The 13,688-nt window shown below is 35.0% G+C and overlaps 1 protein-coding gene across 1 annotated transcript; it reads left to right on the top strand.

The window, feature by feature from the left end:
• The first annotated feature begins 11,648 nt into the window (after positions 1-11,648).
• Positions 11,649-12,212, top strand: LOC132295952 (uncharacterized). Its single transcript, XM_059794210.1, has one exon. It carries the CDS (start codon positions 11,649-11,651, stop codon positions 12,210-12,212), a length of 564 nt encoding a protein of 187 aa, XP_059650193.1.
• The last annotated feature ends 1,476 nt before the right edge of the window (positions 12,213-13,688 follow it).

Below are 13,688 nucleotides of genomic sequence, written 5' to 3'. Positions count from 1 at the left end.
GGCATTAAAACTCTTTTGTTTTTATTACTTTGATGGATTCATTCAAGAGAGAGATTTAGGGATTATAGATTCAAATGTCAATGTGAAAGCCAGCTTCAAAAGTAAACCAGATATTTATATATATATTTGCTAGGTTGGATATATACTTCTTTTAAACCATTTTTTTCCTTCTCAGTTTGGATGCTTAATGTCAGATTTCTGAGTGCTGCATGTTGAATTTTAATAAAATAAATTCATGTAGAAATCAAAATATACTGTAATTAATTAAAGAGTAATTTAAACTCTTACCTGATTGATGATTAATTCTTTATCGCCCTTTGAGAGATCTGAAAAATAGAGCGTTTTACCTCCTTCTGAAAGTTGTCGATACGATAGGACTGAATAAGGGTTTTAAAACCCTTATATATAACAATAACAGGGGGGGACGGCTTCTCTATAAACAAGCATATCTAAGTCTCCCTTCCTATCATGGAAACTTAGATATCAATGGTTAGAATTAAATCACACCAAATAAGTTGGAAAACCATAATCCAACGATATAAAACTATACTCCCAATTAGACCACCAAATTGGAAAGTACAACCCAATCCATCAAGTATCAATAATCACATTGCAATCCTATTTTAGAAAACGTAGTACATAGGACCATAAAATAATTTTTATTATTTAAATATATATATAAAAATTCCAACAATCTCTCACTTGGTCCATACACTCTAAGTTTTATAAAATGACACTATGGATTGCAACACACTTTATAAAAGTCGAATGGCCACTCATTTTTATTTAGAAAACACAATTATCGAAATTGATGGATTGAAACTTTAGAACACTCTCCTCCATAAATTTCTTCAATAGTGTGCGTAGACAAGTAATATATTAGTCTAAACAGTTCCATGGTCTCAAAACTGATTCCATCTAGGATTCAAGTAAATATAGTGGTTTTACTGTATTTCATGAGATGTGCAGCATGGGGTCTAAACGCACACCTCACTATCCATCCTGCTTCATACCATCGCGGTATGTCACCTGAACATATTACAGCAAACCGCCAACCTTTTGTTCAATGTGAGGGTTTACCGATATGGAGCCAATCCCATATGTAGCCCAAGCTATCAATCCTACTTCATACCCAATCTCACATCTAACCCAAATAACCTCACATCTAACCCAAATAACCTCATGAGTGAAATATCACTCCAGGCAAACATAATAGCACGTGCATAAACCATATATATCAAGATAATAATAATTATGCATCATAACTTTATTTTGAATGTAAATAATTGTCACCATAAGGCATAAACTGGAGGAAAAATAACTGTCACCACAAGGCGTAAAGAAACTAACTGCAATGTAGCATATATAAAAGAAATACCGGACATCATAACATAATGATTCTCAAACACCTATCACAATCACGTGCTTTATAAATACTTTATTATCTTTGGTTGAAGACCTTTAGTGAGAGGACATGTAACAATCTTTCTGTAACCATATGGGGAAATCTTAAAGGCACTTAAACCTTAACTTTCTCATGCTTGAAAATGAACTTTATATCAATGGGCTTACTACGGTTGGTCACCGTTAAAATTTTTCATATACTTAATTAATATAAGCCTTTTGAGAAAGTCCAAATATTTCAGTAGCATGATCTATGTGGATTCTAAAGCCAATGACGTACTTTGCATATCCATGTCCTTCATGTCAAAACTTTACATAAAATTCTTAATATCATGTATCACATGAATGTCATTGCTACCTTGCAAAATATCATCAATATATAGGACAAGGAAAACAAAATGACTCCCATTGAACTTGAGGTATATGCATTTATCCATAACATTCTCTTTGAACTTACAGTTAGTAACCACTGTATCAAAATTTTGGATACTACTGCTTTAAAACTGACTTAATCCATAAATGAGTGATAATGAAAGAATGACTTTTAAAAAAGTCGTCTAATTAAGCTGCAGAAAACCTCAAAAAAATCAACACTTAACTTTTGCTTAAACACTTAGCCATCAATTTTTGTCTTGTATCCACCAGACATCTCAAAATTACCAACTACAGCATACTTCCAAGCTCTAGAAAATCTCCTAAGCTAAACTGGCTTAGGAACTAGATTGGAAACTGAAAGAAAGGTCTGCAAAGGAGAAATAACTGAAAGAGTAGGAATATGAGCTTTAACTGAAACCACTAAAGAAAGTGGAATGAAGCTTGGAATAAATAGAATAGATGCTGAAAATACATTTCTGCAAAAAGAAACTACAATATCTTAAACTCCCACTGGATTCACCACTCTCATTAAATATGCATGACATATTCCAATAATCTCCATAGGTCCATAGGACAGTAAAATCTCGAATTCTTTAATCTTTTAAGATGTCTAATAAAATAATCATTGGTAATGTGAGTGTTAAGCTCCTTAATATCTGCATTATATAACTATGTCTTTATAAGATATCCCTACACTTTCTATTTTCTGCAACTTTATTCTATTCAGGAAAACTAGGAATGGTGTATTGTGGCACAATGTCTTACTCTTTAAGTATGTATTGAAAATACTACTATTTACACCCTCCTTATCATTCTCCTATTAAAACTCACCACCTTAGTCTGATCTTAAAACCATAATCTTTATACCAACTACTTTCAACTTTAGTCTAGTAGATTTTACACACATCAAGTGCTTCGGACTTTTGGTGGATTACGTACACAATCATACCTTGAGAACCAATCAATAAAGACAATGAAATACCTTTGCTGCAAACGAGCTACAATAAGAAATGGATCACAAATGTCGGTATAAATATAGTCTAAAACCAAATGACCGATTAGCCTCAAAATTGCGTTTCTTAGCATTTGTCCTTTGACACAACCAACGCATAAAATTTGTGGCCTAATAATCTCATCCTTGACCAAGCGTTCAAATCTCTTTTGAGAGACATTCCCCAATATCCTATGCATAACATAGATGAATCATCTCTGACCAAAACACGATTTTATTCGGATGGTATCGAGTTAATTGAAAAACAAGAAGCAAGTAGGATCACACCCGAATCCATCCACCATGTTTATACCTATATTTTTACCAAGTTAGGTTCAAATATTAATATGGCAATTTTCTTTCTTGCTTTGTTTTTCTTTTCACCACAATAACCTTTTCTTTTGATATCCTTTTATTTCTACATGATCAACATTTATCATTCCATGATCAATGTTTTTATTCTTTTTAGCCTTATTCACTTTCTTGCCGCCTAGTTTCTTCATGAAACTATTCTTACTATCACCGCAAGATAAGCTGACTCAGTTTTAACACCCTTGAGTCGTTTCCATTCAATAACACAAAATGCTAACAGCTGGTTAATGCCACATTTAACTTTTTATGAATTATAATTTACCTTGAAAAGCTGAAAAAACCTAAGCAGATAATAGATCACCATGTGGACTAATTAACTTATTAGCAAATATGATTCTCTACTACCTCAGATCATTAACCAGCTTACACATCTTATAGATGTACTCCTTCACTGAACCATTACCATCATATCTCACTAACATAATCCATGTTAGATAATAGTATTGTAGTTACTTCTTAATACCCATTAAATCTTTCTTGATCAAATCAAGAAACTCATTGGCAATATCAAAACTAGAATACCATCCTGAATAGTATCACCAATAGAAGTATAAATTAATCTAATGGCATGGTAGTACCTGTAGTTTACTTAAAAAATGTAACAACTTTTCTACCTAAGAAGACAATGCACTGGGCATATGGGTTTCTTTCTAAAACAACAGACACTTAGTCGAAGAAATCCAATATAATATCAAAACTTATCTTCTAGGCAGTATAATTTTAACCATTCAATGGTTCAATCCCTATAAGATATTTTTAAATTGCGGAAGCGTCTGTAACCTGAATAAATGTTAAATTGAATAACATCACATAAACAACATATAATAATATATCTCAGATTTAGGGATTATAACTTTAATTCGTGCTTGGGGTTTTAAGCCGAATTTATCAGGGTGTTTTACTATGTGTAAAACCATCCACCCCGCGGGAACAAATAAAATGCCATCTAAAAATCACCTTTTGGCAGAATTTTAAATTTTATTTTACTCCCAAACCTGCGATCAAATCGCATATAGACCTATTTGATTATACTTGAATTATTGCTAAACACTTCCACTACCTTTTGGCAAAAGGGTTATTTATTATAATCCAAGCACTCTCAAATATTCTACTCACTTATCCCACACTAAGACATTGATCACCTTTTGGCAGAACTAATGCCTTCATGTAGGTAAATGCACTGTGAGACCTCAATAAGACCAATGTCTTAAAAATAATAATAATAATAATAATAATAATAATAATAACCTCCGTGAGCGTGTCACCTTTTGGCAGACATCACCCACTTTAGCTATTACCTTTGAAACGGTCACTTTACCGGTCTTCCTAAACACCAAGGAAAGACCTAAACTGTAGATGTTCCATTTTATTTATGTTCATATTTTTTAGTGCACATAAGCCAAACCCAAAATTATGGAATATTTAATTTCATTGTAATATAAATGGTTTTAATACAAATAAATAAAGCCTCCTCATACATCTAAAGAAATTACAGTGAATAATATAATAATAACATGCACATCAATTAAGATTTAAAAATCTCAATTCTATATATACTTTAATTAAAATAAAATAACTAAACCATGATGCATGTATATTATATATCCAACAAACAATTTAAAGTACTTTGAATCTTTAAATTAATTAAGTTAAAAATACTTACTTATGGCACGCAAGCTCCCATAAGTTTTCAACTTAAAATTGAACAAGTATCATTAATTACTCAATGTGACTAAATAGGCACGCAACCTCATGTCCCACTCAAAAGTCACTGATTACATGTAATATAACATGAATTAAAATTCTAAATCTGACATCAACTAGGCAAAAAACAAGTCATACTAAACACATTCAAACAAACTAATCCACTTTAAATTCATGAAATTAGAAACTTCATATATATATATATATATCAAAACATATATATTCACAATACAAAGGCTTGCTCACAAAACCAATCAGTCAAATATGTGGGCAAGAAAAGATTTACATCACTTGTACATGTACATCTCTAACCCATGAATATATATATACATGAATTAATTATGTATTCATACCTATATCTGTATCCGTGGGACTAGTGTTTCTAAGCAAACTTTCATTATAATATAATATTATAATTTTTACATAAATGGTCTGGGTATTAAAACCAATACATTTGTTTTATAAATAATTATATATGAATCAGCCTTATATAGCACCACGATAATCAATTGATCCAACTAACAAGATAGTGACAAACTTCAAAACTTTATAATAGCTTTACTATTCAAATCTTTAAGAGCTTTAGTATATATATTTTTTAATCAAACATTCTCTTGTTTGGTATGCTTTAGTCCTCTATTTGATCTTGGATTAATTCCCATCCTCAATAACTGAATGTGAGCTTGCTTCTTAACTTTATTATAAGTCTCAAACACTTAATTACAACATTCAGTAGCTTTAAACAGTTTCAGAAAATTCAATTTCAACCAAACGAACCTAAAAAAACAGTTTCTGGACGTTTTAAGAGAGAGCAGGCTCTAGAAATTAATGAGCCTGCTCTTTTTTTCTTCAGAGCCGGCTCTAGGCTCTTTAGAGCCCGCTCCACAACACCAAGAACCAGCTCCAACCTTCTAGGAGCCAGCTCTAAGGGATTTTAAGAGCCTGCTCTCTTTTCCCTTAGTAGCCTCCGTCCGTTTCGTCGTCTTCTCCTATTCCTGTGAGTACCAGTTCTCTGTGGTAACTTTTAATACATGTTTTAAGGTCTAATCCAGTTCCAAATTGATTATAAAACAATGATATACAATCAAAACTTGAATTGAAACAAATTTCTACACAACGGAGCAAGGTTAGAAAGTTACAGTTTTATTACTATCTTTTTGAAACAACCAAGAACAGGTTTAATTTCATGAATTTAAACATTAATTAAACATGCATAAAGGTTATAATTAAGCCTTAGTTTAATCCCTTGGAGTCTTCCTAAACATGCACAGAACACAGATTAAAGAGATAAAGCAGAACAAAACTTGCCTTGAGTTTCAGACTTTGAAACTCTATACTTTTGTCTTTAAATTGCTCATCAATCCGTCGACCACTGTTCTACCCCTCCGGCACTCTTGGTTCAACTCAGAAGCACCCTGTCCAACCCTTGAACCTCTCTGTAGTATACTCAAACTCCCTCTCTGTTTCTCTGCCCTCACCACTCTCTGTATCCCTCTGTAACGTGAAAGAGTTTATGTGTTTTGTTTTCTAAAACCCTAAACCCACATAAAGAATATATTTATAGGCTCAATACTCCAACCCTAATCCTTGTATAATTAGAACCCTAATTAAACCCTTAGTCAGCCCAAGAAAACCTAAGTTTTAACCTATGTCGGCTAAACACACATAAATCCTTTAACTTAATTAAACTACAATTTAATTTAAAACAAGTAATTAAACTAAAATACGATTAAATAATAATTCAATTTAAAACAAATATTACAATTAAATCAATTAATTCAAGTAATTCAAATAATCAAGCAAATAATTAATTAAACAAATAAAATGCAATTTAAACAATAAATTTAGTAAAAATGCACATAAATAATTAAAATAAATTATAGGACTGTCCTTTTCAAATTAGGGGTATTACAGAGTTCATCTCACGCAAGAAGCTTACAAGTTTATGGCTGGAAAGCTCATTCATGAGATCTTTCCTCAACTGTGAGATATATATATATTTTGGGAAGATTGTAAAAAATATATATTTTGTAATTAGCAACTTTCGATGTCAAAACAAGTCCTAGTTGAGTTGTAATTTCACGTTACTATATCGGGATCAACAGCGACTGCGGAATTAGAAGGTTGTTCAAAGATGTTATAACTGCTATCATCACAAAAAAGGAATAACAACATATTAGGAAGAAATCCAAAAAGGTTATGACACATTCCATATTTGGTAAGTTTCAGAATATACCAAAAAACAATGCCTAGAACCTTAGGAATCAAGTCTGGTAGACTTGAACCTGTTCATGATTCTTGGAACAGGTTCAAGCCATTTGAATTTGGCCTAGAAATCATTCTGTCATCCTTGAACCTATTCCCAATTCTTTGAATAGGTTCAAGAGTTCAACATTGGCCCCGAAATACATTCTGCCATCCTTGAACCGATTCCCAATTCTTTGAACAGGTTCAAGAGTCCTGATAGCCTATGGAAAGTTTAGTTTCCTGTTTCAGATTTCTTTCCTATTTGGTTTAGAACTGTACCAAATCATATGCACGAAATTTATCATATTTTCTAAGGGATTAGGACTTTCTAAACTTTATATAAACCTTGTCATACACATAGGTTAACGACTTTTGCATACAAAATTCAGATCTTATTGAATGCCATCTTTGAGAGATATTTTTATTCAGAAAATCAATTTGATTTTTCTGATTTTATTTTTGAGAGCACACACATAAACACAAGAGTGATTTAGGAGTGTTGTTCTCTATCTCGTCCAAATTGAAGCATAATTGAAGATTCAGAAATTCCGAAAAAGCAGAATTCATTCATTCTTCATCAAATTCAAATCTAGAAGAAAAGGGGTGAAGCGATCACACTTTGAAGGGGTCAGAGCATTCGTGGAGTGTTGTCTGATCTACCTGCAACTCTTCTATAGAGATCAAGAGTAAGCCTGAGGTCAAAAGCTGTTGGACGGGGGAGTCGCAAAGCCATGGATTGTCAGCAATTGGTTTTTGATAGAACGATAGGGTATGAGATTGAGTCAAAGTTCGGTATACTTTGCTTCAAACGTAGTGGATCGTTTATCTCAGGACTGTGGAGTCCAACAAGGTTTTTCCTGTTACAATTGGTCTATTATACCAATTGGGGTTTCCTCAATAAAATCTTGGTGTCATATTTCAAACTCTATTTACTTTACTTGCACTTTATTTTTGCTTTGTGGTTTAATTTTAGTTTTATTTTGGTAAAATTAAATTAATTAAAAATTGAATAAAAGAGCAAGTTAAATATATTTACCATCCTCTAGGTTATCTATCCATATTATATATTCCACAACCATTCTGTTGTGTACAAACTCTCAACAAGAATTGTAATGCATTGTCTAAAGTTTTGTTTCCTTTGTTACCAAATTAGTAGTTATGTATAGGAAATCATTGAGAGTTTGTGGCCTAAATTTTTCATATTGTTCTAATGAATTGATTTGAATTTGCAAATTACATATCATTAGTAAATAAGTAATGGATGGTTTTTGATATTATGCAGATTCAATGCGCATTTTCTTGGTTTGACATTAAATTTCTTGCTATTGTTGTGCTGCATATATAATACATGGTAGATTGAAGAATTGTTGGGTGTTTGAGAACTTTGATGGGTATTTTTTTTTTTTCCCAAATAATTCTAGAAATATAGCCTTCAGAATGTCTATGTAGTTAAAAAATTGCCTAAGAACATATGTAATTTAAAACAATGGCAAATCATCCAAAAATAATGTCAAAATTGGACATTTATTTATACAATTAATAGAAATTTTATAAGCAGAGAGCTTCACTATTCAATATTTCAAATACACCAACAAACGACCCACCTACCCACATGACCTTCGTTTTTACATGGTCATCCATTTGTGTGTGTATAAAGGAAAACACCAAGAAAAAAACAGTGTTATAGCAGCAATTGCTGGTAAAGGGTAAGCATATTCGATGAAAAAACGAGATAGTTTGTTCCTGGACCTTGGATCTTGACATCGGCACAGTAGGGAATTTCGAGCCGCCGTGAATACATGCAGTGCATTAGATAATTGGTGTTGCACCGATAAGCACTGATTGCATTCTGGACAAGATGAGGATCGATGTGGCTGATAATAAAGGACATCGTATGAACACCATCGATTCTGCATCATTGAATCTGAGATGGCTTCAAGTAAATTGAGTTGTAGTTACCTTCAAGAGGACATTAGCAAATGAAAATTTGATAATCAGACACAGCACCTCCGACATTCAGGTAATTGACATCAACAACAACATCCCTGAGATCATCTGCCAATAACAACAAAATTCCAAAATTAGATTGCAGTCCCGAACTGGATAGTATTGAAAAAGAACTCGATCCAAACCTTCATAGATGGTCCTTGCATAGTTTACATATTCAGGTATGAGATCTGTTCCATTCCCTCTATCTTCTTCTTCTTTGTTTTGTGTCCCTCTCTATCTTCATCGTCTCTCTCTCTTCCCTCTCGTTCTAGCATTCTTTCTTCACTTGATTGTTGTTATTATTGTTGCTTCTAGTTTTGATAACTTTTCTGAACAACCACGTTGATGAGGGAGCGACCGCCATGTCCAGAGGATTATTATACAAACTTTAATTGGCTTGTCTTTGTCGTCTTCCTCATATCTCTTGTACAGTGGCTTAAGCTTCATCTTTTTATCTACAATGATTTGTTTACCAAAAAAAAATAAAGGATAAACTAAAATTTTGGTTCTTGGGTCAATTATCTATACCCAGTATGGTCCTGTAGAGGGAAAAATCTCCCCTCCAATAAGAATCAGCGACATCATTAAAGTAAATCAGAATCCCAATTGATCTCCAAATCAGCCCATCAAAACCCTATCTCGGCTAAGCCCAATTAAAGTTGCCATCGACGCAAGGTTATTCACATTAACCTCTTGATTCGTGTGCCAGCCCAGTCACATTCTAATTCAAGTCCAGTTCAAATTAGTCAAAGTCTTTTTACTTAAGGATTCTTCATATAAGGATGTTCTGCATAGAAAAAGACTTGCATGGAAAGAACTACAAAAGGAATGAACTCTGTAGGTAAAGAATTATATAAGGAATGAATTGGAGGACATGCAGGGTGAGTCCTACCATAATTCCATCATCTTTTTGTATATAAATAGACGCATAGACCTCCAATAAAGGGCATCAAGCATTACAAGCTTTTCTTTGAATTATTCTTGTTAATTGTTCTTTTATTTTGAGTGAGTTGTATTTATTATTTAGGCTTTTTAGTTAAATGAATTATTTGCACCTACACTTTGGCGCCATCTGTGGGAGACGTATAGAAATATATTCCCACAAGTGAATTGAAATCTTTTATGCTATTACGATTCGGGATGTCAATTGGAGGAGCCACAGTCGCAGCTGATGGCCATAGCATAGATAGCACCACAGCCACCACCAGTCAATATAGCAGGAGCTTCCCCCAACCACAATATTCCTCCCGTTAACAAAGTTTAAGCCAACGAGAGTCGGCAGGAGTAGAGGACAAGAAACAAGGTAGTAGCTTCAGACAACCACCCTCATCACACGCAAGATGAACATGCTAAATCTAGTTGCAAACTCACAGTGTGGACAAATGACGTTCAAGATGGTGTCCAGGAGATCTTTGATGAGAAGAAGCTCCTGAGGGTTTAAACACCCGTTGAGATGGCCAGAGAGCATAAGGCATATCTGGTGAAGACTCTATTCACTGATCAGATATATTACGTCGACAGACTTAAAAAGTTCACCATGCCGTCCTTCACTCAGTTCGATAGTACTGGAGATCCTTCTCGTCACTTCGATCATTACTCTTAGAAGATGGCTCTAGATAACCACGATAGATGTAAGGACTAAAATACCCTAGTTTAGGTGCTGAAATGTGCAACATTTAAGCACTTATCAAACCACAATGATGATTTCATGTGCAAAGTTTTCCCAATTAGTTTAACAAGAGTTGCACTAGAATTGTTCAAGAATAGGCCACACAAGTCTATCCTGAACTACGAAACTTTGTGCGCCATGTTCCTAGCACAATACTGCGGCAATAAAAAGTAGAGAAAGACTATTGTTAGTCTCTTCATTATCAGACAGAAGAGAGAAGAAGCGTTACAGGATTTCCTGTCTAGATACAACATGGAGGCTTCGGAGATAGCAGATTGTCATCCTAAGACGGCTGTGGAAGCATTCAAGATCGGTATGATCCAAGGGACTTAGTTTCATACCTCTTTAGTCAAATACTCCCATCCAGATATGCAAACTCTTAATGCCAGGGCACAAATTTACATTCGACTTGAAGAGAATGTAGCCCATCGAGCACAACATGTCACCCTCATCACGGTAGAAAATAAGCCTCAGGAAAAAGTTTCAAGTTCAAAAATTCAAAGAAATCAGTATGCTTCAGCACCAGTTGCTCAAATACTAGAGAAAAGACAGAAGACCGAGGATAGAGTAACACCTCTCCGTAATACACTGGCTCGATTATTTCAGGAAAACTAAGTAAGATTCATAGTCCCTCAGCCAATGCGGTAACCCCTGGAGTAGAGGGATAAAAGCAAACATTGCGCATACCACAGGGATTATGGGCATACAACCAATGACTGCAGATCCCTTCAGCAACAGATAGAAAACACAATAGCCAAATAAGACCTAGCAGATTATCTCGGGCCAAAGGAGCATATAATGCCGAGGGAAGTTAATCCTTGGAAGGTAGAAGGTAATTAAATAAAGGTCATTCATGCAATCCATAGAAAGTCGGAGGAAGACCAAGAGTCAGAAGAAATGTATCGCTCCAAACTGAGGGCCGTCCACAAGCTAAGGAAGTTATCCTTGATAAATACCATTACTTCGGGCAGTATTAATATCGGATTCGGAGATGAAGATTTATCCAGAGTTCAGCTTCCCCACGAAGATCCACTCGTTATTAGTCTTCTTGTAGCCAACTGCATGATTAAAAGGGTCCTGATAGACCCTAGCAGTAGTGTCAATATTATAACTAAGGTAACCTTTGAGCAATTAGAGATCCCAGCATCGTCAATTCGAGCTACATCCAGTCCCTTGATGGGGTTTAATGGAACGAAAGTGGATCCTATTGGGGTAATCGATCTGTCAGTCACTGCTGCAAAAAGGATACTGAAAGAAAACTTTGTTCTGACAGAAATTCATCTTTCCTACAATCTCATCATGGGAAGAGGTTGGATTCACCGAATGAATGGAGTGCCATCTACTCTATATCAGGTGATGCGATACTTATCTCCATATAGAAAAGAAGTCATTAACCTTTGGGGAGATCAAGTTGCTGCAAAAGAGTGTTACATGTTGACACTGAAGGAAGCAAATAAATGAGTTAAGATATCCAAATCAGATACAGCCCCTGAAGGTGTTGTTAAATAGTAATTACAGAGCCCTCTGCCCGAGTATTCGGAAGCAGAAACAGAGGCAGAAACAACAAAGCCCACCAAGGAATCTGTAGAAGTTATCCTTAGTAATTAACAGAAAGTCACTTATATGGGTTCTTCCCCCTTAGCTGAAGAGAGGGAGGTGTTAATAGATGTTATCCGAAGAAATGCAGATACGTTTGCTTGGATCCATTTGGATATAGCAGGGATCAACCCTTCGGTATCATGTCATAATCTAAAAGTGAACCCTTCATACAAACCAGTCAAACAAAAACATAGGACATTCGCTCTAGAGAGAAACCGAATCATTGCTGAAGAGGTTGACAAGTTGTTTCAAGCGGGCTTCATCAGGGAAGTGTGTTATCCACAGTGGCTTTAAAATGTAGTTGTGGTCCAAAAGAAGAATGGAAAGTGGAGGGTATGTATAGATTACACCAATCTAAACAAGGCTTTTCCCAAAGATAGTTTCCCGCTACCAAAGATAGATTAAATAGTGGACGTTACCACAGGCTATGAGAGATTAGCGTTCCTTGATGTATGCTTTAGATACAATCAGATTCCCATGAATCCAAAGGATGAAAAAAAAAAACATCATTCATCACAGAAAAGGGAACTTATTGTTACAGGGTAATGCCCTTCGGACTTAAGAACGCCAGGGCAACTTACCAGTGCCTCGTCAATAAGATCTTTAATGAGATGCTGGGTAAAACTGTCAAGGCTTATATCGACGACATGGTGGTCAAAAGTGAGAAGAATGAAGATCACCCCAAGCACTTCCAAGAAGTCTTTGACACTCTGAGAAAATATAATATGAGGTTGAATCCCTCCAAATGCTTCTTTGTAGTTTCTTCAGGACAATTCCTCGACCACATTGTTAACAAAAGGGGGATAGAGTTAAGCCCGGCACAGGCCCAAGCATTAGTACAAAATCAGGAGCCGAAAACTCGCAGAGAAGTGCAGATCCTAACCGGCAGAATAGCAGCTCTCAGTCGCTTCATATCCCGGTTGTCTGATAAGTGCAAACCTTTCTTTGATGCTATACACTCAAAGAACAAAGACATATGGGGACCTCAGCAGCAAGAAGCTCTTGCTAGACTAAAGTATTACATAACTAACCCCCCTATTTTGTGTGCCCCGAAGCCTGACGAAGTCCTCATCATGTATTTAGCAATTTCTGACACAGCCGCAAGTGCAGTTTTAATCCGAGAAGAAGGGGGAAACCAGCATCCAGTCTTTTACACAAGCAAGACAATGATTGATATAAAAACAAGATATAGCAAGGCAGAAAATATCATACTAGCCTTGGTATATGCAAAGCGAAAGCTTCAACACTACTTCGAATCTCATCGCATAGTGGTCTTCACAAATTAACCTATGCGAGCTATCCTTTCTAAGCCAGATCTGTAAGGAAGAATTACAAAAT

Source organism: Cornus florida, unplaced genomic scaffold (genome assembly GCF_030987335.1).
Source record: "Cornus florida cultivar Cherokee Brave unplaced genomic scaffold, ASM3098733v1 CherokeeBrave_3.0.0_Hap2_Chr02, whole genome shotgun sequence".
NCBI classification, from domain to species: Eukaryota; Viridiplantae; Streptophyta; class Magnoliopsida; order Cornales; family Cornaceae; genus Cornus; species Cornus florida.
This window is presented reverse-complemented; position numbering and strand designations above follow the sequence as displayed.

Excerpts from the sequence above, each read along its gene's own strand:
- LOC132295952 (XM_059794210.1), top strand. The coding sequence starts at position 11,649 with ATGTATCGCTCCAAACTGAGGGCCGTCCACAAGCTAAGGAAGTTATCC.